Raw genomic sequence first — 25,685 nt, 5'->3', positions numbered from 1 at the left:
TTTATTTTTTATATACACCTTATACTCATAGTTGGAAGCTAATTTTATGCAATATTTAAAATAATCTTGTGCAACCCATCACATGAGGTCGGGTGTGGAATTTTCCACTTGTGGCATCATGTCTGGCAGAAAAACTTACAGATTTTGGATTCGCATTTTCAGACTGGGATGCTTAAGACTCATTTAACACAGTTAGAGTGCCTACTAGGTGCTGAAGATACAGTAATGAACTACACAGACTATATTCTTTGTTCTTTTGGAACCCACTCTCCGGTGAGAGAAGCAGATTATAAAGAAATTAAGAAGTAAAACATAATATATCAAAAGGTGATAGCGCAATGGAGAAAAATATAGCAGGGTTTAGGATAAAGACTGGAGGGTGAGGGCTTACACTTTGATAAAGTTGGGAAAGAATTCACTGAGAAAGTGACATCTGAGTATACACCTGAGGTGGATGAGGACAGTTGCCACTTGGCTATCTGGTAGGAGGAACAGTAAATGGAAAAGCCCTGATGTGGAAGTATGTCTGGTGTGTTCAGGGAACTGCATGCAGATCAGTAAGGCTGGAAATGAGTGAGTAAGGGGAAGAAGTTAGTTTCGGTTGGAGGGGAGGGGCAGGTACAGATGTTATTGGCCCTAGTAAGACTACTGCAGGGACTTTGGCTAGAGTGTCATGGGGAACTTTTTGAGCAGATGAGTGACATGATCTGATGCATTTTTTTTTCTTTAAAAAAAAAAAAGAGAGAGAAAGAAAAAGAAAAAAAAAGAATGAAGGAGAGGAAGAGAAAGAAGGAGAGAGAATGAGGGTGTTGCTTTATTTCCCGGGCTAGAATGCAGTCTAAAAATGGGTATGCCTATAATTGTGCTTAATAATAGAGACATAAAAAAAATGAGGGAAGAAAATAACTAACAAGCAGCCAACCAATATTTCATTTAAACTTGTAAATAAGTGTGATGTGATAAGAGTGTATATTTTGTGTATTTAAAGTGGAGAGTTCTATAAATGTTAATTAAGTCTACTTGTTCCAGATCTGAGTTCAAGTCCTGGATATCGTTGTTAACTTTCTGTCTCATTGATCTGTCTAATATTGATGTTGAAGTCTCCCAGTATTATTGTGTGGGAGTCTAAGTCTCTTTATAAGTCTTATATATCTGGGTATTCCTGTATTGGGTGTGTATATATTTAGGATCTTTAGCTCTTCTTGTTACATTGATCCTTTTATCATTATGTAATATCCTTCTTTGCTTCTTTTGATCTTTGTTGCTTTAAAGTCTATTTTATCGGCAATCATTGCAACTCCTGCTTTCTATTTATTTATTTATTTATTTATGCTCTCGATTTGGTTGGTAAATCTTTCTCCATCCCTTTGAGTCTTTGTGTATCCTTGTATGTGAGATAGATCTGGATGCAGCATACCGATGGGTCTTGGCTTTTTTTTTTTTTTTTTTTTTTTTTTGCCTGTCTGTGTCTTTGGATTGGGGAATTCAGTCGATTTAAATTTAGAATTAATAATAATATATGTGAGTTTAACACTGGCATTTAATGTTAGCTGGCTGTTTTGCCCATTAGTTGATGTAAATTCTTGATTATGTTGATGCTCTTTATTTTTTGGTATTTTTTAGAAAAGCTGATACTGGTTGTTCGTTTCTATGTGTAGTGGTTCTTTCAGAAGCTCTTGTAAAGCAGGCCTGGTGGTGATGAAATCTCTGAGTGCTTGCTTATTCACAAAATATTTTATTTTTCTTTCGCTTATGAAGCTTAGTTTTTGTCTGGATGTAAAATTCTGGGTTGAAAGTTCTTTTCTTTAAGGATGTTGAATATGGCCCCCACTGTCTCCTGGCTTGTAGGGTTTCTGCTGAGAGATCTGCTGTGAGTCTGATACGCGTCCCTTTATGGGTAACCTGACCTTTCTCTCTGGCTGCCCTCAGTATTTTCTCTTTCATTTCAACCCTGGTGAATCTGGCGATTATGTGCCTTGAGGTTGGTCTTCTTGAAGAATATCTTTGTGGTGTTCTCTGTATTATCTGGAGTTGAATATTGTCCTGCCTTGCTAGGTTGGGAAAGTTTTCCTGAATAATATCCTGAAGTGTATTTTCCAGCTTGGATTGATTCTCTTCGTCACATTCAGATACACCTATCAAACGTAGATTAGGTCTTTTCACATAGTCCCATATTTCTTGGAGACTTTGCTCATTCCTTTTTATCCTTTTTTCTCTAATCTTGTCTTCTCGTTTTATTTCATTAAGTTGGTCTTTGACCTCTGATATCTTTTCTTCTGCTTGATCAATTTGGCTGTTAAAACTTGTACATACTTCGTGAAGTTCTCGTGTTGTGTTTTTCAGCTCTGTTAATTCACTTATATTCCTCTTTAAATTGTGTATTCTTGTTAACATTTCGTCAAACCTTTTTTCAAAGTTCTTAGGTTCTTTGCATTGAGTTAGAACAAGTTCTTTTAATTCACAGAAGTTTCTTATCATCCACCTTTTAAAGCCTGCTTCTGATAATGGAACACGCTCGTTCTCCATCAGGCCTTGTTCCATTGCTGATGAGGAACTGTGATCCCCTGTAGCAGGAGAGGCATTCTGATTCTGGTTATTCTGAGCCTTTTTAGGCTGGTTTCTTCCCTTCGTTATAAATTTATCCATCTGTAGTCTTTATAGTTGGGTTTCTGAGTGGACGTCCAACTTGTTGATTCCCAGCGCTAAAATCTGAGCAACCCACTGCGCCGGCCAAAACAGTGGCGTTAAGATTGATGGTGCTTTTCTGACTCTGCACCAAGAACTGCCGTACCAAGGCAGCGGCAAAACCACCTCGCCGGCCATAAGAGTCGTGCTGGCAACCCGCGGGCTCCTCAGCTGGGAATCTCCTGGTGCGTAAGCAACAAAAATTTGTCTGAAAGTGTGGCGTCCTCTTGTTCTCTGCACTTTCACTGGGAGCTACAATCCTGAGCTGCTAGTGATCAGCCATCTTGGATCTCTCTCTGATCTGATGCATTTTTAAAGATTCACTTTAGTTGCTGTATTGAGAATAGATTGTAGGGAGTCATGCATAGTCACAGGGAGACAGGTTAGGTAACTATTGCAATTACTATTATTATTTTTTTTTTTTTTGAGACAGGGTCTCACACTGTTGCCCAGGCTGGAGTGCAATGGCATGATCTTGGCTCACTGCAACCTCCACTTCCTGGGTTCATGCGATTCTCCTGCCTCAGCCTCCAAAGTAGCTGGGATTACAGGCGCACACCACCACACCCAGCTAAGTTTTTGTATTTTTAGTTGAGACGGGGTTTCACTATGTTGACCAGAGTGATCTCCAACTCCTGACATCGTGATCTGCCCACCTTGGCCTCCCACAGTGCTGGGATTACAGGCCTGAGCCACTGTACCTGGCCTATTGCAATAATTTAAACAAGAGATGATAATGGCTTGGAACTGTAGAGTAACAATAGAGGTGTTGAGAAGTGGTCAAAGTTTGAATAGATTTTGAAGGTAGAAGTACAGGATTTGCTAACAGATCAGACTTGGAATAAGAGAGAAAGAAAGGACCCAAAGATGACTCCACAGGTTTTGGCCTGTTCAATTGGAAGGGTAAAGTTTTCATTTTACCAAGACGGGATCCTGTAGGACAAGCTGACTTAGGGCGGGGGAAAGATCAAAAGTCTACTTTGGGGCTTACTCAACTTGAGATCCTCATGAGACATCCAGGAGATGTCATAGAGGCATTTGGAGTGTGGAGTCTAGGACAGAGATACAGGCTGGAGATTTAAGTAGGGAGTCTTTGGCATGCAGCTAGTAATGAAAGCCTAGGGACTGGGTGAGATCACGAAGGGAATGAGTGTACACCGAGGACTGGGCCCTGAGGCACTCCATTGCATTTGGAGGTAGAGGAAATGAGAAACTAGCAAAGGAGACTGTGACAGAACAACCAGTGAAGTGAAGGGGAGTCTGGAAAGTGCAGTGTCCTTGAAGCCAAGTGAAGAAAATGTTTCAGGAGGAGGGGCATGATCAACTGTATCAAATGTTTATAGGTCGAGGAAGATAAAGGCTGACGTCTGATTGTTGGTTTTAACAATATAAAGATGATTAATAATCTTGACAAAAGTAGTTTTGGAAGAGTGGTGAGAGTGAGAGCTTTATTGGGATGGGTTACAGAAAAATATTCAGAGTAATTAAAGTCAGCAAATATAGACAAACTGTTTCAAGGCTCTGCATCAGGCCCTTGGGCTACTACAGTGGAGTTATAAGAGGACACAAGATAGGAGCTTTGTCCTTTCCCGGAGCTCACAGTCAGTTACAGGGGAGGCAGAGGCAGTTAAGTAACCTACAATTATAGCTCAGCGTGGAGAACATTGTTTTGAGAGAAATAAAAGGAATAGACGATTCTCTAAGCAATAGCCTTTCCTTCTTCTAAAATTGGTTCTTAAGTTTTCTTGCAGGTTGAAAATGGGATGAGTAAGTTCAAAATGGGAAATGATCTCAGTCCACTTCTCCTACTCAGTAGCCAGTTTGCTTCCTGTTCCTAGTTCTGGTTCCTTGAAATAGAAGTAACAAGTCTGGAACTAGGTGAGGAGGCTCCTGAAGTGCAAATTTAAGGCAGCACTCACTCTCAAGTTCAGTGTTAGCACTTAAATGAACTTGAGATTGAGTGAATGAGTGCCTCCTTAAATTTTGCACCCTAGAGCAGGGCTCCCTGACTCCCTGGGTAGGTCTGTGATCTGTTAGGAACTGGGCCGCACAGCACGAGGTGAGCTTCCAGCCTTACTGCCCTGAGCTCTACTTCCTGTCAGCGGCATTAGATTCTCATACGAGTTCAAATCCTATTGTGAACTGCATATGTGAGGGATCTGGGTTGCATACTCCTTATGAGAATCTAATGAATGCCTGATGATCTGAGGTGGAACAGTTCTGAAAAATTGTTTTCCACCAAACCGGTCCCTAGTGCCAAAAAGGTTGAGGACTGCTGCCCTAGATGCTTCATTGGCCTCACCCTAGTCCTGGCCCTGAAGAGAAAAATTTGTATCTCTTTACCCCAAATTTGTATCTGTTTATCTGGTATTACATTTATGATGTAATATCCCCTGTGATGGAGAAGGGAATGTGTACCTCTGCTTATTTTTCATTTGTAAATTTGGTGTCTCAATTATCCTGTATGGGCTTTTTGGTTTTTTTTTTGAGATGGAGTCTTGTTATGTTGCTCAGACTCGTCTCAAACTCCTGGCCTCAAGCAATTGTCCTATCAAAGCACTGGGATTGTAGGTATGAGCCACCATGCTTGGCCTATATGGATTTTTTTTTTTTTTTCTTTTTGAGGTGGAACCTTGCTCTGTTGCTCAGGCTGGAGTGCAGTGGCATGATCTCGGCTCACTGAAACCTCCACCTTTCAGGTTCAAGCGATTCTCCTGCTTCAGCCCCCCTGAGTAGCTGGGACTACAGGTGTGCACCACCACACCCTGGCTAATTTTTGTATTTTTAGTAGAGATAGGATCTCAACATGTTGACCAGGCTGGTCTCAAATTCCTGACTTCAAGTGATCTGCCCACCTTGGCCTCCCAAAGTGCTGGGATTATAGACATAAGTGACGGCACCCAGCTCCTGTATGGACTTCTGAAGCTTATTACTTGATGAACAGGAGCTAAGCAAAAAATGTTCTTTCTTATATTTTTTAAAATTGAGGTGAAAATTCATATAAAGTTTACCATTTTGAATTGTACAATTCAGTGACGTTTAATGTATTTGCAATTTTTATTTATTTATTTTTTTGAGACGAACTCTCACACTGTTGCCCAGACTGGAGTACAGTGAAGTGATCTCAGCTCACTGTAACCTCTGCTTCCTGGGTTGAAGGGATTCTCCTCCCTCAGCCTCCTGAGTAGCTGGGATTACAGGCATGTGCCACCACGCCCAGCTAATTTTTGTATTTTTAGTAGAGATGCGGTTTCACCACGCTGGTCAGTCAGACTGGTCTCGAACTGCTGACCTCATGATCTGCCTGCCTTGACCTCCCAAAGTACTGAGATTACAGGCATGAGCCACAGCGCCCAGCCTGTATATTTGCAATGTTGTGCAACTAAAACTTCTCTCTTTTTCAGTGCCCCAGAAAAACACTCATACTCATTAAGTAACCCCTCTCTATTCCCCCTCCTACTACTTCTTGATAATCTCTAACCTACTTTTCTGTCTCTCAGTGGATTTGCCTGTTCTCTATTTATGATGTAAAAGGAATCATGCATTATGTGACCTTTTGAGTCTGGCTTATTTCACTTAGCATAATGTATCTCATTGTGGTTTTGGTTTGCATTTCACATGCTTTTCACATGCCTGTTGTTAATCATTTGTATATCTTCTTTGAAAAATACCTTTTTAAGTCCTTTTCTCATTTTTAAATTAGGTTATCTTTTTGTTGAGTTGTAAATAAGTTATAAGTTCCTTGTATATTCTGGATATTAAGCGCTTATTGGATAAATGTTTTGCAAATATTTTCTTCCATTCTGTACATTGTCTTCACATTCTCAATAATGCTCTTTGAGCCCTCATAGTTTTTAAACAATAAATAATAATGTTTTGACTCATGAGTTTCCGTCATTGTTTTTTGTTGGCTAGGAGACAGCTGTTGCAATCCCTTAAGCATGGGTGCTGTTAAAAAAATGGTTGAGAAGAAAATACCTGGAATTTACGTCTTATCTTTAGAGATTGGGAAGACTCTGATGGAGGTAAGGCACTTCACAGCTGTTTCTTAGAAGGGTTGCTGACTGATGTCATAGCATATACTGTTAAAATGCTTTGCTTTGTGTTTTTAGCAGCAAATCATACAATGATACATTCACCCTTGAGTGACTCACATGAGGATACCAACCTAAACGAGTTTACCTCTTAGAGAAGATGCCAGTGGTTTTTTTCAGTCCCATCCTGTCACTTTTCTCTGGCTTCTTTTTTAGGACGTGGAGAACAGCTTCTTCTTGAATGTCAATTCCCAAGTTACAACAGTATGTCAGATACTTGCTAAGGATCCTAAATTGCAGCAAGGCTACAATGCTATGGGATTCTCCCAGGGAGGCCAATTTCTGTAAGTTCCTTTTGGTTATATTGTATGATTTACATGGAGTTGATTTTTTTTTTCTTTTATTCAGATGAATTCACTCCTCCAGTTCTTTCAAGATTCTCACCTATCTTGGAAGGGAAGTTTCCTAAAATGTTCCCATGTAAGAAGCTTTATGGAACTTAATTTCTTTTCTTTCCTTTCCTTTTCTTTTTTTTTTTTTTTTTTGAGATGGAGTTTCGCTCTTGTTGCCCTGGCTAGAGTGCAGTGGCACGACCTCGGCTCACTGCAACCTCCACCTTCTGGGTTCAAGACTGCCTCAGTCTCCTGAGTAGCTGGGACTACAGGCGCCTGCCACCACACCCAGTAATTTTTTTGTACTTTTAGTAGAGATGGGGTTTCACCATGTTGGACAGGCTGATCTCAAACTCCTTACCCCAGGTGATCCACCTGCCTTGGCTTCCCAAAGTGCTGGGATTACAGATGTGAGCCACCACGCCCAGCTGGAACTTAATTTATTTTATATGAAAGTTGAAAGATTTGTGTTTGCCCATATCAGAGGAAAATCCTGAAACTCTGTGGGTTTGGGGAACCACAGAGGATGAGTAGCTTAATCTGTGAAGCTGATTGTGGATGATAGATTTCCATCTGACAGTCGGAGCTAAAACCCCCTTTTATTCCATAGGAGGGCAGTGGCTCAGAGATGCCCTTCACCTCCCATGATCAATCTGATCTCGATTGGGGGACAACACCAAGGTAACTTCAGCCTCTTTGCTTCCTTTTTTCTCTATTCTAACCCATGTGACCACCTGATTTTTAAAAATCTAGGAACTGTATTTGCACATGACATCAGCCATCCTTGCAAAATCCTGTTTCTTTAGCTTTTAACAAATTAGCCAGCCTTGATGGAGACATAGGAAGAGACTTAGGATTCCAGAGGCCTGGATCACTAGGTTGGCATCTACTTCTCTCCAATTTCATTGACATGAAGTGAGATGGTTATTAACCACATGGCAAGTGGTGCTTGAGGAGTTAGGAAAATTGAGTGACCTTTTTCTGTTCTCTGACTTGGTGATATCCTTTTGAATTTAGGTTTACGCAGAGAATGGTGTGTAAGCTCTTTTGTCTATAAAGTTAAACCCTTTGAGAAATAGCAGGTTTTCTATTTAGACAGAATTACTTACTTTTGAGGAAAGATGTGTCTTTAGAATAGAATTTCATCTCTGCTGTGATGGGTGTAGTTATTAGCTGGCATAGTATGGGAGCAGAATGAGTCTGTATAATCAGGAAACCTGGACTCACCCAATTATCTGTTACTCATAGGCAAGTAATTTGGTATCTTAGGTTACACTCACAGATGGAGGAAACCAAAATATGGCCCTGCCTGTCTTATGGGAATTTTTCAGAGGATAAAGTGAAATAATAGGTAGGAAAATACTTTTTAAAAAAAGTATAAGGATTATATAAAAGCAAGTTGGTAAAAATGGCTTTATTATTCATTTAACAAATATGTATTGAAAACCTATTGTATGCCAGAAAGACAGACAAGGTCCTTGGCTTCATAAAATATATGTATATACACACATATATGCACATATATACATACATAGACATATATATATACACACACACACACACACACACATATATATATGTCTATATACACACACACATATATATATATTAGAGTAGAGGATAGCTGGGTACATGGTGGTGCATACCTGTAGTGCCTGCTACTTGGAAGGCTGAGGGTGGAGGATCATTTGAGGCCAGGAGTTCGAAGTACTGTGGTGTGCTATAATTGTGCCTGTGAATAGCTACTGCACTTTAGTCTGGGCAACGTAGCAAGACTCAATCTCTTGGAAAAACAACAACAACAGAATACTGTTTGACCGACACACTCGTGGGCGTAGTGCTTAAAGGAGTGGGGCTCTGGAGCCAGACTGCCTGTGTCTGATTCCTGGCTTATCACTTATTGTCTAACCTTGGACAAGGTATTTAGTTTTACAGTTTTCTATCTGTGACATAGGGCAAATAATGATGTCTACTCCACAGGGCGATTGCGAGGATTAAACTACTTATTGCCAATCTATGCTTAGAACTATTCGTGATATTCAATGTTATTGATGAGGATGCTCAGGGTGAAGTCTAACTGGGGAAAGGGAAGGAAATGGGGCTGGGTACTATTTGAGATAAGGTGGTCAGATATGACTTGCCAGGACTAAGACCTGAGAGCTGAGAATGAGTCCAGCCATGTGATACAGCACATCCTCCAGGGATGAGTAGGTGCAAAGGTCCTTAGGCAGGAAAGAGTGTAGTAGCACCAGGAGGAAGCTGGTGATGGTGTTAGTTCTCTGCACTTTATTTTCATGAGGAATAAGTGAATGAAATCAGAGTTTGGACCTGTTTGTTTTATATCTCACAGTGCCTTGTGCATAGTAGGTATTTGAGACATGATTATTGAAGGAATGAATATTTGTCATCTACTACTGTAGGTGTTTTTGGACTCCCTCGATGTCCAGGAGAGAGCTCACACATCTGTGACTTCATCAGAAGAACACTGAATGCTGGGGCTTACTCCAAAGTTGTTCAAGAACGGTATGTATGGCTAACTCAAAAGATTACAGAGCTGTCACCATGTGAAAATATCATGCTGACTTTCATGTTAACAGTGATTCCAGCAGTAGTTGCTTGTGGTATTCAAATGAGATCTTTCTGTACTATCTGCTCAATTTCATTGTAAACCTAAACTTGCTCCAAAGTCTATTAATTAAAAAACAAAGAAAGAAAAACAGGGCATTTTTCTATGTAAGAAGACTGTACTTGTAACAGAATAAATTTCCATCCTTAAAAAACAAACAGAAAGCCTTTAGAAAGTACTAAGCTGAAGGAATTATTATTGGTATTTAGGGAACAAATTCTTTCTGTTGTTAGCTATTCGTATATAATTGTACCTGACTACTCAAATGTATTTGGGTAGTTAGCATGGCCAGCCTGACACAATGGCTGTCACCTGTAATCTCAACTCTTTTGAGAGGCCAAGCCAGGAGGATTGCTTAGAGTCAGAAGTTCACGACCAGTCCAAGCAACATACTGTGACCCCCATCTCTTTTAAAATCAATTTTTTTTTAAAAAGGATGCAGAATTACTTTTGGAGTGTATTCTTGTTTAATTGTTTCCAAACTTAATTGTGCATCAGAATCACTGGGAAATTCATTAAAAATGGATTCCTAGGCTTTATCCTTAGAAGTTGTGACTGGAGGTCTGGAGTACTCTAGACGATAGCTGGAGTTTGGGATCAACTAATATCCTGTGGGTTTTCCAAGTGCCTCATTCTTGTCAAATAGCAACTCTTCATTAATTTTGAAGCCATTTTCCATGATACAGCCTTGTGACTGACTCATGTTGGAACAACCTACAGCTTGCTGTCTTTTCCCCTCCCACCCGTTGGTGACACACAAAGCCACAAAGCTGTTTTGAGTCAACAGTGCCACCTAATGGTTATTACAAAAAACTAAGGTACTCTGTATCTCTTACCTCCTCTTTTTGCCCTCAGGCCACACCAAGCTTTCCCCTTTGCCTGGTTTAATTGGCTGTGACTAATCACAACCTAATTATTTATATTCTACATATTCTCTGTTCTCATGGATTTGCATGGTGTTTAAACTTCGTTCTTCCTCCTTTGCTCTTTATTCTCAGTCTTGCTCAGTTGCCTCCAAAAAGCCTATACTTTTCTTTCTTTCTATTTCTTTATTTTGTGAACCAAAACAACTCTTGATTGGAATTCTGTTAGTGATGCCAAGTGAGCAGCCCGTGGGAGGTGACAGGGGACACCTAAATATTGATGAGGGCAGGGTGTGGTGTCTCATGCCTATAATCCCAGCACTTTGGAAGGTGCTGGTGGGCAGATCACTTGAGGCCAGGAGTTCGAGACCAGCCTGGCCAACATGGCAAAACCCTGTCTCCAGTAAAAATACAAAAACTAGCCAGGCATGGTGGTGCACACCTCCAGTCCCAGCTACTTGGGAGGCTGAGGCTGGAGCATCACTTGCACCCAGGAAGTGGAGATTGTAGTGAGCTGAAATCATACCACTGCACCCCAACCTAGGCAACAGAGTGAGACTCTTTCTCAAAAGTAAAAAACCATACTAATTACAAGTGGTAGATTGATGTGTTTATCTTCACTTCCTCCTTAAACTTTAATGAAGTGGTAGCAGAAGAATAAAAAGTGATAAACCCACAAGGGCAGAAAACAGGGAGAGAGTATATAAAAGATCACAGAAGACACCAATATGTTTCAGAAAGCAAGCAAACAGATGAATAAGCGTGAGAACTGTTTTAGCAGAGCAGATGGTGAAGGCTTAAAGCAACAAAGAGAAATCATTTTCTCTTTGTGATACTGTCCCGGGTTGCCCCTGGTTTAAGGGAGGATTCGATTCTGTTGCAAGAAGGCAACCATATCAAGCCAAAGTAAATTTTAAAAGAAAGTAATACTATTTTGGTGCCTAAGGCCTCATAGGTCCTGGAATCAAGAATTGGGAGCCATGAGGAGCCAGGGTATTCTCCTTCCAGTGCCATTGTTGCTTCTCTGTCTCTGTCATTGCTTCTTTCTGTCCTTGGACTAGCTTCCCCCGCCACCCACATGATAGAGGGTGGCCTTGCACAACTTCCAAGTGTTTAATTTTCTGTTAGGAGGTTGTCTCAGTCTGAGGCTAGAATCTCTTTGTTCTGATTCAGATTATTCGAGAGGGGACCATGCCCCAGCTCAGGTGAGGTGTCCACCTCTGCTCTCATTAGTTGTGGCCAGAGAAATGGGACCACGCGTACCAGCCATGCCCACCTCCCTGTAAACTAGTAGGCGGGGCAGAAAGAGTACAGGAGTGACTTGGGCAGAAACCCCAAAAAATGTCTCCCACATTCTTCAGATCACTTAACCTCTGCAAAGCAAATGTGATATCTTTTTTTTTTTTTTTTTTTTTTTTTTTTTTGAGACTGAGTTTCACTCTTATTACCCAGGCTGGAGTGCAATGGCGTGATCTCGGCTCACCGCAACCTCCGCCTCCTGGGTTCAGGCAATTCTCCTGCCTCAGCCTCCTGAGTAGCTGGGATTACAGGCACGTGCCACCACGCCCAGTTGATTTTTTTGTATTTTTAGGAGAGACGGGGTTTCACCATGTTGACCAGGATGGTCTCAATCTCTCGAACTTGTGATCCACCCGCCTCAGCCTCCCAAAGTGCTGGGATTACAGGCTTGAGCCACCGCGCCCGGCTGCAAACGTGCTATCTTAATACGCACAGTAACACCGGCCTGGCATGGTGGGGGCAATGAGGAATGGTGTAACACTTCTCTTTCTCATTCCTGGATGTAAAATCTACCCTCTAGTTCCCTTTTGCCTTTGCAAATGCTGTCAGCCCTTCCTGGCCTTCTCGTTCCTCCAGTTTGCTCCCTGCCATCCCCACCCTGTGCTCTACCCTCCCACCCCTATCCTCCCTGCCACATATTTCAGTGTTGCCCTGGCCTTGACCTCCATCTTCTCCTGTACCAGCTCAGGGGAAGCTAGAGCTTTCCTGTTAAGTTTTCATAGCAACTTGCCCTCCCCAGGTCTGCTCTGGGCACTGCTCCCAGTTTGCACCCCACTCACAGTTGATCTCAGAGTGCTTTTCCTCAGTTGTCCAGTTTTCCTCATGTCTTTGCCCTCAGCTGATGAATTTGCGCCTTTGTTTTCTGGAAGTATTGAGGCATCTACTCAGGCTCTCTCAGAGACTTTTCAACCATGCAGAAAAGTTAGAGAGTAATGTAATAAACTACAGGCATACCTTGGAGATACTGAGGATTCGGTTCTAGACCACCATGATAAAGCAAATATTGCAGTAAAGCAAGTCACACAAATTTATCAGTTTCTCAGTGCATAGGAAAGCTATGTTCACACTATACTATAGTCTATTAAAGTGTGTAGTAGCATTATGTCTAAAAAGTACATGCCTTAATTAGAAAATACTTTATTGCTAGAAATTCTAATGATCATTTGAATCTTCAACAAGTCAACAAGTTTGCTGGTGGAGGGTCTTGCTTCGATGTTAATGGCTGCCAACTGATCAGGGTGGTGGTTGCTGAAGGTTGGGGTGACTGTGCTAATTTTTTTTTTTTTTGAGACGGAGTTTCGCTCTTGTTACCCAGGCTGGAGTGCAATGGCGCGATCTCGGCTCACCGCAACCTCCGCCTCCTGGGTTCAGGCAATTCTCCTGCCTCAGCCTCCTGAGTAGCTGGGATTACAGGCACATGCCACCATGCCCAGCTAATTTTTTGCACTTTTTAGTAGAGATGGGGTTTCACCATGTTGACCAGGATGGTCTTGATCTCTCGACCTCGTGATCCACCCGCCTCGGCCTCCCAAAGTGCTGGGATTACAGGCTTGAGCCACCGCGCCCGGCTTGTGCTAATTTCTTAAAACGAGACGATGATGAACTTCAGTTGACTCTTCCTTTCATGAAAGATTTCTTTGTAGCATCTGATGTTATTTGATAGCATTTTGCCCACAGTAGAACATCTTTCAGAACTGGAGTCAATCCTCAGACCCTGCCACTGCTTTTATGTAAGCTTATGTCATATTTATTCTAAATCATTTGTTGTCATTTTATCAGTGTTTATAGCATCTTCACTAGGAGTAGATTCCATCTTAGGAAGCCACTTTTTTGCTTATCCATAAGGAGCAATTCCTTGTCTGTTAGTTTTATGAGATTGCAATACTTCAGTCACATCATCAGGTTCTAATTCTAGTTCTCTTGCTATTTCCACATCTGCAGTTACTTCCTCCATTGAAGTCTTGAATCCCTCAGCCATTCTTTGGAATCAACTTCTTTTAAACTCCTGTTAATGTTGATATTTTGACTTCTTCCTGTGAATTGTGAATTTTTGTTTGTTTGTTTTTGAGACAGAGTCTTACTCTTTCACCCAAGTTGGAGTGCAGTGGTGCCATCATGGCTCACTGCAGCCTCAGCCTCTCAAGCTCAAGTAATCCTCCCTCCTCAGCCTCCTGAGCAACTGCCACTACAGGTGTGAGCCACTACACCCCACTAATTTAATTTTTTGTAGAGATGGGATCCTACTTAACATTGCCCAGGCTGGTCTCAAACTCCTGGGCTCCGCTGATCTTTCCTCCTTGCCCTCCCAAAGTGCACGGCACCCAGCCTGTTAATGTTCTTAATGGCATTTGGAATGGTAAATCTTTTTCATCAGGTTTTCCATTTACTTTGTCCAGATACATCCAAGGAATCACAGTCTATGTAGCTACAACTTTGTAAATGTATTTCTTTTTTCTTTTTTTTTTCTTTTTTTTTTTTTTTTTTTTTTTTGAGACGGAGTTTCGCTCTTGTTACCCAGGCTGGAGTGCAATGGCGCGATCTCGGCTCACCGCAACCTCCGCCTCCTGGGTTCAGGCAATTCTCCTGCCTCAGCCTCCTGAGTAGCTGGGATTACAGGCACGCACCACCATGCCCAGCTAATTTTTTGTATTTTTAGTAGAGACGGGGTTTCACCATGTTGACCAGGATGGTCTCGATCTCTCGACCTCGTGATCCACCCGCCTCGGCCTCCCAAAGTGCTGGGATTACAAGCTTGAGCCACTGCACCCGGCCGACTGTTGTTTTATTTTTTAATTTATTTTTTATTCTATTATAAATCTATTTTTTAAATAATAAGACTTGAAAGTTGACATTACTACTTGATCCATGGGCTGTAGAATGGTGTGTTATAGCAGGCATGAAGACAACATTAATATCTTTGTACATCTCCTTCAGAGCTCTTGAGTGACCAGGTGCTTTTTAATGAGCTGTAAAATATATATATATATATATATATATATATATATATATATTTAAGTTTGTTTTTAAACTTTTCTTAATTAAAAAAATTTTTTGAGACAAAGTTGTGCTCTGTTGCCCAGACTAGAGTACAGTGGTGTGATCACAGCCCACTGCCGCCTTCACCTCCTGGACTCAAGCCATCCTTCCACTTCAGCCTCCTGAGTAGCTAGGACTATAGGCATACACCACCGTGCTTGGCTAATTTAAAAAAGAATTTTCTTTTGTAGAGGTGGGGTCTTGCCCAAGCTAGTCTTGAACTCCTAGCCTCAAACGATCCTCCTGCCTTGGCCTCCGAAAGTGCTGGCATTACAGGTATGAGCCACCATGCCCAGCTGAGCCATGATGTTTTGAAAAAAATCTTTTTTTTCTGAGCAATAGGTCTCACCAATGGGCTTAAAATAGTCAGCAAACCTGCTGTAAACAGATCTGCTGTCATCTAGGCTTTCTTGTTCCGTTTCTAGAGCACAGGCAGAGTAGATTTAGTGTAGTTCTTAAGGACCCTAGGATTAAAAAATGGCAACCGAGCATTGGCTTCAACTTCAAGTGATCAGCTGCATTAGGCACTCACAAGAGAGTCAGCCTGTCCTTTGAAGTTTCGAAGCCAGGTATTGACTTCTCCTCTATGGCTGTGAAAGTCCTAGATGGCATCTCCTTCCAGTTAAAGACTGTTTCATCTACACTGAAAATTTGTTGTTTATGGTCACCACCTTCATCAAGTATCGTAGCTAGATCTCCGGGATAACTTACTGCAGCTTCTACATCAGCACTTGCTGCTCCATCTTGTACTTTCATGTTATGGAGATGGTTTCTTTCCTTGAACCTTATAAAAAAAACCTCTGCTAGCTTCACACGTTTTTTTCTGCAGCCTCTTCACCTCTCTTCACCTCAGCCTTCACTGAATTGAAGAGAGTTAGGACATTGCTTTGGATTAGACTTTGGCTTAAGGGAATGTTGTGGCTAGTTTGATCCTCTATTCAGACCACTCAGATTTTCTCCATATCAGCAATAAGACTGTTTTGCTTTCTTATTATTTGAGTGTTCACTGAAGTAGCACTTCTTTTTTTTTTTTTTTTTTTTGAGACGGAGTTTCGCTCTTGTTACCAGGCTGGAGTGCAATGGCACGATCTCGGCTCACCGCAACCTCCGCCTCCTGGGTTCAGGCAATTCTCCTGCCTCAGCCTCCTGAGTAGCTGGGATTATAGGCACGCACCACCATGCCCAGCTAATTTTTTGTATTTTTAGTAGAGACGGGGTTTCACCATGTTGACCATCTTGGTCTCGATCTCTCGACCTCGTGATCCACCTGCCTCGGCCTCCCAAAGTGCTGGGATTACAGGCTTGAGCCACCGCGCCTGGCCTTGAAGTAGCACTTCTAATTTTCCTCAAGAACTTTTCTTTTGCATTTATAGCTTGGCTGTTTGATGCACAAGGCCTAACTGCAGCATATTCTTGGTTTTCCACATATCCTCCTCACTACACTCAATCTTTTGTAGCTTTTGATTTTAAGTGAGAGATGTGTGGCTTTTCTTTCACTTGAACACTTAGAGGCCATTGTGGGGTTATTCATTGGCCCAATTTTGGTATTGTTGTGTCTCATGGAACAGGGAGGCCCAAGGAGAGGGAGAGAGTTGGGGAATAACTGGTTGGTAGAGCAGAGAACACACACGTGTCAATTAAGTTCTCCATCTGTTTGTGGTGCCCCAAAACAATTACAATGGTAACATCAAAGGTCACTGATCACAATTGCCATAAAAGATAGACTAGTAATGAAACGTTTAAAACATTGTGCAAATTAACAAAATGTGACACAGAGACATGAAGTGAACACATGTAGTTAGAAAAATAGTGTTAATAGATTTGCTCAACACAGTGGTCACTAACTTCAATTTGTAGAAAATGCGGTATCTGAGAAGCATAATATTACACAGCAAAATAAAGCAAAGTTCATTTAAACAAGGTTTGCCTATACTAAGTAGGTAGGTCCTAGAACTAATATTTTATCATATTTACCTGGGATTTTTTTTGGGGTGGGGGACAGAGTCTTACTCTGTTATCCAAGCAAGTGCAGTGGCACAATCCTAGCTCACTGCAACCTCCGCCTCCTGGGTTCAAGCAATTCTTCTGCCTCAGCCTCCTGAATAGCTGGGATTACAAGCATGCACCACCACGCCTGGCTAATTTTTGTGTTTTCAGTAGAGACGCAGTTTCACCACGTTGGCCAGGCTGGTCTCGAACTTCAGATGATCTGCCTGCCTCGGCCTCCCAAAGTGCTAGGATTACAGGCGTGAGCCACCGCGCCCACCTGTAACTGAAACATTTCAGATAAAATTGAATTCTTAAACTTATCCCTTGCGGATCCCATTCTCTGCTGTCTCTCTAAAATTAGTCAAAAAATTGGGATAATTGTTTCTGTTTATTAAAAAATGTCACCGTTATGGCCTGGTACAGTGGCTCATGCCTATAATCTCAGCACTTTGGAAGGCAGGCAGATTACTTGAACTCAGGAGTTTGAGACCAGCCTGGACAACATGACAAAACTCCCTCTCCACAAAAAAATACAAAAAATTAGCGGGTCATGGTGGCATGCACCTATATAGTCCCAGCTACCCTGGAGGCTGAGTTGGGAGGATCACCTGAGCCTGGTAGGTGGAGGTTGCAGTGAGCCGGGATAGTGCCACTGCACTCCAGCCTGGGTGACAGAGTGAGAACCCTGTCTCAAAAAAAAAAAAAAAAACCAACCAATTACTATTAAATATGTACATATTCATAATCAACATATAGTAATATTTTTTATACTTAGATTTTTATATAATGGATACCTTGTGCATTTTACTCTGCAGATTATTTTTTCACTCATTATGTTTTTCAGATCTAAATGTGTAGTTCATTACACATCTAGTTCATTCATCTGCACTGCCACTTGGCATTCTGTCCTATGACTACACCACAGTTTGTTAATCCCCATGTTGCAGACATTTCAGCACTTCCAGTTTCTCAATGTAGCAAACAGTTTGCAGTGAATATCCATGGACAAGAATTTATCTACTAAGAGAATTCACATCATAGGCTCTATCAGTACTGAATACTTTGGGGGAAGTTATTTCTCTGCCTCAGTTTCATCATCTGTAAAATAGGGCAATAATTTTAGGGTATTACTCTACAGTGGGCTGTAGAGATTAGATGAGTTAATAGGAGTACAGTGCTGAGAACAATACCTTGAAAACACTTGCTGTGTGTTAGCTGCTATTATTTCAGTAATTATTAGTATATGCATTTTTCAATTTTACTTGATATTGCCAAAGTGACTGTACCAGTTTATATTCACACCAAGAGTATGAGAGTTCCATTTTTCTCCATTCTTACTAACTTTTGATCCTATGTCTTTTCAATGTTTTGCCAGTCAGATGCGTGTAGAATGGTCACACATCGTAATCTGCGTGTGTTGATTATCAGTCAGGTTGAGCATCTGTTCAAGTTTTTTAGCCACTCAGGTTTCTCCTTCTCTTTCTGTGAATTGCTTCTATATAGTCCTTGCCTATTTTTCTTTTGGAAGGTTTGTCTTTTTCTCTGGTTTGTATTGCATGCACACACACATTTTTTATAGTAAGACTTTCTTTGTTAGATCTATCTGTTACACTTACCTTCTCCTAGTCTGATATATATATATATATATATATATATATTTTTTTTTTTTTTTTGAGGTGGAGTCTCACTCTGTCGCCTAAGCTGTAGTGCAGTGGTGTGATCTCAGCTCACTGCAACCTCCACCTCCCAGGTTCAAGTGATTCTCCTGCCTCAGCTTCCCTAGTAGCTGGGATTACAGACATACACCACCACACCTGGCTAATTTTTGTATTCTTAGTAGAGACAAGGTTTCACCATATTAGCCAGGCTCGTCTCGAACTCCTGACCTCAAGTGATCCACCTGCCTTGGCTTCCCAAAGTTCTGGGATTACAGGCGTGAGCCACCGTGTCTGGCTGATATGTCTTTTAATTTTGTTTTTGGTGTCTTTCTTGGTATAGCAAGTTTGTTTATTTTTTTAACAACTGTATTGAGATATAGCTCACATACCATATAATTCATCCATTTAAAGTGCATGATTCATTGGAATTGTAAATATTACATTATTAATTATCTTAAGTTGTAGTAAAACATATGTAACATAAGATTTGCCATTTTAACCTTTCTTTTAACTCTGTTTTTTTTTTTTTTTAAATAGGGACAGGATCATGGTCAAAGGTATTAGGTGTAGAGTCAAACAAACGAAACAAACAAACAGAGACAGAGTCTTGCTCTGTTACCCAGGCTAGACTTACCCTTCTGTGCTCAAGTAGTCCTCTGCCTCAGCCTCCTACTGTCCTTCATTTTAACCATTTTGAAGTTTATACTTCAGTGGTATTAATTTCATTCAGTGTTATACAGTCCTCATTCAGTACAGCAGCTTTTAATTTGGATTCAGTCAAATTTATCAAGTTATCTGATTGACGCACAAGATGCACACAGGTATTCTCCTAGCCTGTATTTTCCTTTAACTTTTTTAAAATTTTGTTTTTCATTCTCAGGCTTTTCATCTACCTGGGGTGTTCTGTGTTTGAGTCTGTTTCTGGGCTCTTCTGTTCCATGGGTTTATTTGTCTGTCTCTATCCCATTACCATATTCTTTTATTTACTACAGCATATTTTACCTGCCTCTTCAAATCTTGGGTGTTCTTGGACTTTTATTGTTTCATCTGAAATTTAAAATTCTGTTGTCAAATTCCATCAAAAATTATCTCAGGGTTTCAATTGGAATTCCTTAGGGAGTTTTGATGTCACCTCAGCACTTCTTCTGCTCTTCATTTGCTCTCCTTCAGGCCTTACATTTCTCAGCTGGGCCCCTGAACAGCCCTCCTCTGTGCAAACTGTACCCGTAGCTGCACTAGAGTGAGACAGAGGAGGGACAAAATAGAATAACGACAGATCTAGGCTGGGTGCCATGGCTCACACCCAGCATTTTGGGAGGCTGAGGTGCACAGATCATTTAAGGTCAAGAGTTCAAGACCACCCTGGCCAACATGGTGAAACCCCGTCTCTACTAACAGTACAAAACATTAGCTAGGTTTGGTGGTGTGCACCTCTAATTCCCTATATTCAAGAGGCTGAGGCACAAGAATTGCTTGAACCCAGGAGGTGAAGGTTGCAGTGAATCAAAACCACACTACTACACTCCAGCCTGGGAAACAGAGTGAGATTGTCTCAAAAAAAAAAAAAAAAAACCCAAAAAAAAAACAGGTCTCATGTCACTGTCTTTTATAGAAATTTATACCATGGATGGATACAGCACCAGAGCTTTACATAATCTTGTTTAATTTTTACAACACAGGCTTAGAGAGGTAGAATATACCTGTGATTCCAACCCCAGTCTGTTTGACAAAGCTGGTGTAGTCTGCCTTCCATATGCAGCAGAGACAGTGGAGTTTAGTGGTAAAGAATAGGCTTCTAGGCCAGATGTGATGGCTCATGCTTGTAATCCTAGCAATTTGGGAGGCTGAAGCAGGTGGATCACCTGAGGTCAGGAGTTCGAGACCAGCCTAACCAACATGGTAAAATCTCATCTCTACTAAAAATACAAAAAATTAGCCAGGCATAATGGTGCATGCCTGTAATTCTAGATACTTTAGAGGCTGAGGCAGGAGAGTCACTTGAACCTGCGAGGTGGAAGGAAGTTGCAGTGAGCCAAAATTGTGCCATTGCACTCCAGCCTGGGCAACAAGAGCAAAACTCTGTCTCAAAACAAAAACAAACAAACAAAGAAAACAGGCTTCTGGAGCTAGCCTGCCTGCATTCCTATTCTGGGTCAGTTCTTTTGAACAGTGTGACCTTGGGCAAGCTACTTAATCGCTCTCACTATTAGTGTCTCATTTATAAATGCATGTAAACTTAGTACCTCTTGGAATTCTTGTAAGGATTAAATAGGTTACTAAAAGTAAAGTGCCTAGAAAAGGCCTGGGGTATATGGGAAGTGTTATTGAAGAGTTAACCATCTGCTGGCTTTTTGTTTTTTTTTGTTTTTCAAGACAGGGTCTCACTGTGACACCTCCCCCGCAAGCTGGAGTGCAGTGGCATATAATCATAGCCCACTGTACCTTGAACTTCTGGGGTCGTGTGATCCTCCTGCCTCAGCCTCCAGAGTAGCTAGGACTAAGTGTTACCATCCCTAAGCCACAGTGGCTAGAGAAGGCAGGAAAGGCTTGCCTCACTGTGGTCCATAGTTGGGAAGTTTCACAGGAGCTGTCCTTTCCTGCCTCTTGAGTGTGGTGCATGGGTAGGAGTATGGACTCGGACAGGTTTAGGCTCTTATTTTTCCTTTGCTACAACTGACTGAGTAGCTTGGGGAGTGGGAGTTGCTTAACATCTCTGAATTTGCCCCTTCAGTGGTAAAAAAGAGATGCTGATAATGCAATCCCATGTTTCTCTATCTGCCTTCTGAAGAGCCTCCCCCAACTCACACAGCATCCCCTCCTTCTGCGGTACCTCCAGTTCTGCTCGTCCCAAGGTCCTTCCCCTTGGCCGTCCCATGTGCACCAGGCTTCTTACAAAACAAAGCCTCTCTCACTTCTTCCTGTTGCCCCTTCTTTTTTTTTTTTTTTTTTTTTGAGATGGAGTTTCGCTCTCGTTACCCAGGCTGGAGTGCAATGGCGCGATCTCGGCTCACCGCAACCTCCGCCTCCTGGGTTCAGGCAATTCTCCTGCCTCAGCCTCCTGAGTAGCTGGGATTACAGGCATGTGCCACCATGCCCAGCTAATTTTTTGTATTTTTAGTAGAGACGGGGTTTCACCATGTTGACCAGGATGGTCTCGATCTCTCGACCTCGTGATCCACCCGCCTCGGCCTCCCAAAGTGCTGGGATTACAGGCTTGAGCCACCGCGCCCGGCATGTTGCCCCTTCTTAGCTGTGTTCTTCTCACACAAAAAGATGACCTATGACTATTGCCTTCCTTCTCTTTCAACCTTTGCCAAAAGGCCTCCCTACTGCTGTTCTGGGTCACCAGAAACCTGGCCTGGCAAGATCCAAAGACCTTTGTATTCATTCCCTTAAATTTTTTTGAATAAGCTTTGATCAGCCGCCTTTGTGAAAGGTGTGTGTGCTCAGCATTCCTATGGCTCAGCAGCATACAGTCACCCTTCCACCCCTGAAGCTCCTTCTTCCCTTGTTCTAACTAGGCCACCCTCCCTTCTCGTCACATCTAAATCCTACCCCTCCTTGAGTGCCAGCTTCTTTCATATCTTGCCTGACATCTGACATCAGTTTATTTCATTCAGCAAACACTGACTACTGAGCATCTGCCCTTTGCCAAGGAGCTTACAGGTCTGTAGGGGAGAGACTGGAAGCCAGCATTCTTGCGTGTGAGAGACAGCAGTACTACAGTGAAATGACAAGACCAGTATGCATAGTATTCTATAAGTGTTCCGCATTCTAAACATTTAAAAGATTTCTGAATCTGGAAACCATCATTCTCAGCAAACTGACACAAGAGCAGAAAATCAAACACCGTATATTCTCACTCATAGGCGGGTGTTGAACAATGAGAACACATGGACACAGGGAGGGGAGCACTACACACTGGGGTCCATTGGGGGGAAATGGGGGAGGGATGGGGGGTGGGGAGGTGGGAAGAGATAGCATGGGGAGAAATGACAGATACAGGTGAGGGGATACAGGTGAGGGGACGGAAGACAGCAAACCACATTGCCGTGTGTGTACCTATGCAACAATCTTGCATGTTACTCACATGTACCCCAAAACCTAAAATGCAATTAAAAAAAAGATTTCAAATACATATATAAACACATTCTAGAATGTCACTGTGGCTGCTGCTTCCTTTAACTTCAGTCTCATCTGCTCCTGGGAGTGAGAGCTCCATCTTCTCTGGCGTAGCTGGCTCCGTTGAGCTTTAGTGCCATCCTGCTCCACTGAGTGGGGTTTTCAGGACCACTGCCTCTGGGCAGCTCTTCCACTCTGGCTGGGGAGCTTATGTTGTAGAAATTTTGATTTCTCTCCCTGCCAACCTGGAATAGAGAGTTTGTTCGAATTTTCCCATTTCCCCATGTGAGGCCTGTGGTAACAGTGCCCATTTTGAGGAGGTGGGGGCTGGAAGGGAAGGGGAAGTGGAGGGAGATTGGAAAGGAAATACGTAAGTGTGAATAGAACTGCTAACCTGTGTCTGAAATAAGAGTATTATAACAACCAGATACTTGCCCTTGTACTTGAAAATGGCATGACATACCAGAATACCAAAATGTGCCATCACTCAACAGTGTGGTAAATGAGAGGTTACATCTCCATCCCAGTGTGAGGGTGGCAAGATGGATGGGGTAGATGATTGTGTGGGAAGGAAGACCCCGTGGTGGTGGTGTTTGAGCTGAGTCTTGCAGGATGAGGTCGAGTTGTGGGAGGGGACGGCATGTGCCACCATGACTAGAAGGTGCGTGTATTAGTCGTTTTTCATGCTGCTGACAAATACATACTGGAGACTGGGCAATTTCCAAAAGAAGTTTATAATGGACCTACAGTTCCATGTGGCTGGGAAAGCCTCACAAGCACGGTGGAAGGTGAAGGGCACGTCTCACATGGCAGCAGACAAGAGAAGAGAACTTAGCCAGGGAAATTCCCCTCCTTAAAACCATCAGATCGTGGTCGGACGTGGTGGCTCACACCTGTAATCCCAGCACTTTGGGAGACCTAGGTGGGCAAATCACCAGAGGTCAGGAGTTTGAGACCAGCCTGGCCAACCTGGTGAAACCTGCCTGGCCAACCTGGTGAAACCGTGTCTCTACCTAAAATACAAAAATCAGCCAGGTGTGGTGGTGTGCGCCTGTAGTCTCAGCTACTCGGGAAGCTAAGGTGAGAGAATCACTTGAACCCAATAGACAGAGGTTGCAATGAGCCAAGATTGTGCCACTGCACTCCGGCCTGGGCAACAGAGTGAGACCCAGTCTCAAAAATAAAAAACAAAAATCAAAAAATGAAATCATCAGATTGCATGAGACTCATTCACTGTCATGAGAATAGCACAGGAAAGACCTGCCCCCATAATTCAGTCACTTCCCACTGAGGGAGGTAGGAATTGTGGGAGTTACAATTCAAGATGAGACTTGGGTGAGGAGACAGCCAAACCATATCACTCCACACCTGGCCTCTCCAAAATCTCATGTCCTCACATTCCAAAACCAATCATGCCTTCCCAACAGTTCCCCAAAGTCTTTACTCATTTCAGCATTAACCCAAAAGTCCACAGTCCAAAGTCTCATCTGAGACAAGGCAAGTCCCTTCTACTTATTTACTTAGGAGCTTGTAAAATCAAAAGCAGGTTAGTTACTTCCTAGATACAGTGGGGGCACAGGCATTAGGTAAATAGAACCGTTCGAAATGGGAGAAATTGGCCAAAACAAAGGGGCTACCGGCCCTATGCATGTCCAGAATCCAGTGGGACAGTCAAATCTTCAAGCTTGAAAATGATTTCCTTTGATTCCAGATCTCACATCCAGGTCACAGTAATGTAAAAGGTGGGTTCCCATTGTCTGGGGCAGCTCCACCCCTGTGGCTTTGCAGGGTACAGCCTCCCTCCTGGCTGCTTTCATGGGCCGGCATTGAGTGTCTGCAGCTTTTCCAGGCACATGGTGGAAGCTGTCAGTGGATCTACCATTCTGGGGTCTGGAGCATGGTGGCCCTCTTCTCATAGCTCCACCAGGCAGTGCCCCAGTAAGGACTCTGTGTGGGGGCTCCAACCCCACATTTCCCTTCTGCACTGCCCTAGCAGAGGTTCTGCATGAGAGCCCTGCTCCTGCAACAAACTTCTGCCTGGATATCCAGGTGTTTCCATACATCCTCTGAAATCTAGGCAGAGGTTCTCAAACCCTAATTCTTGACTTCTGTGCACCTGCAGGCTCAATACCATGTGGAAGCTGCCAAGGCTTGTGGCTTGCACCCTCCGAAGCTACAGCCCAAGCTCTACATTGGCCTCTTTCAGCCATGGCTAAAGCAGCTGGGATGCAGGACACCAAGTCTCTAGGCTGCACACAGCACGGGACCCTGGACCTGGCCCACAAAACCCCTTTTTCCTCCTAGGCTTTTAGGCCTGTGTTGGGAGGGGCTACCTTCAAGACCTCTGACATTCCCTGGAGACATTTCCTCAGTGTCTTGGGGATTAACATTCAGCTCCTTCTTACTCGTGCAAATTTCTGCAGCTGGCTTAAATTTCACCAAAAAAAAAAATGGGATTTTCTTTTCTATCACGTTGTCAGGCTGCAAATTTTCTGACCTTTTATGCTCTGCTTTCCTTATAAAATGGAGTGCTTTTAACAGCACTCAGGTCACCTCTTGAATGCTTTAGAAATTTCCTCCACTAGGTACCCTAAATCATGTCTCTCAAGTTCAAAGTTCCACAGATCTCTAGGGCAGGGGCAAAATGCCGCCAGTCTCTTTGCGAAAACATAGCAAGAGTCACCTTCGCTCCACTTTCCAACAACTTCCTTATCTCCATCTGAGACCACCTCAACCTGGACCTTATTGTCTATATCACTATCAGGCTTTTGGTCAAAGCCATTCAACAAATCTCTAGAAAGTTCCAAACTTTCCCACATTTTTTTTTGTCTTCTTCTGAGGCCTCCAAACTGTGCCAACCTCTGCCTGTTACCCAGTTCCAAAGTCGCTTCCACATTTTCGGCTATCTTTTCAGCAGCACCCCACTCTACTGGTGCCTGTTTACTGTACTAGTCTGTTTGCATGCTACTGATGAAGACATG

At 42.6% G+C, this 25,685-nt stretch overlaps 1 protein-coding gene across 1 annotated transcript in view; it reads left to right on the top strand.

Moving 5' to 3' along the window:
• PPT1 (palmitoyl-protein thioesterase 1) overlaps positions 1–25,685 on the top strand; it is a 35,597-nt gene that overhangs the window by 651 nt on the left and 9,261 nt on the right. The window contains exons 2-5 of the mRNA XM_010347549.3: positions 6,601–6,710; positions 6,936–7,063; positions 7,722–7,792; positions 9,532–9,634. Coding sequence (XP_010345851.2) covers positions 6,601–6,710; positions 6,936–7,063; positions 7,722–7,792; positions 9,532–9,634 — 412 coding nt within the window. The remainder of the gene's footprint in view (positions 1–6,600; positions 6,711–6,935; positions 7,064–7,721; positions 7,793–9,531; positions 9,635–25,685) is intronic.

This window comes from Saimiri boliviensis, chromosome 11, assembly GCF_048565385.1.
Source record: "Saimiri boliviensis isolate mSaiBol1 chromosome 11, mSaiBol1.pri, whole genome shotgun sequence".
Taxonomy (NCBI): Eukaryota; Metazoa; Chordata; class Mammalia; order Primates; family Cebidae; genus Saimiri; species Saimiri boliviensis.
This window is presented reverse-complemented; position numbering and strand designations above follow the sequence as displayed.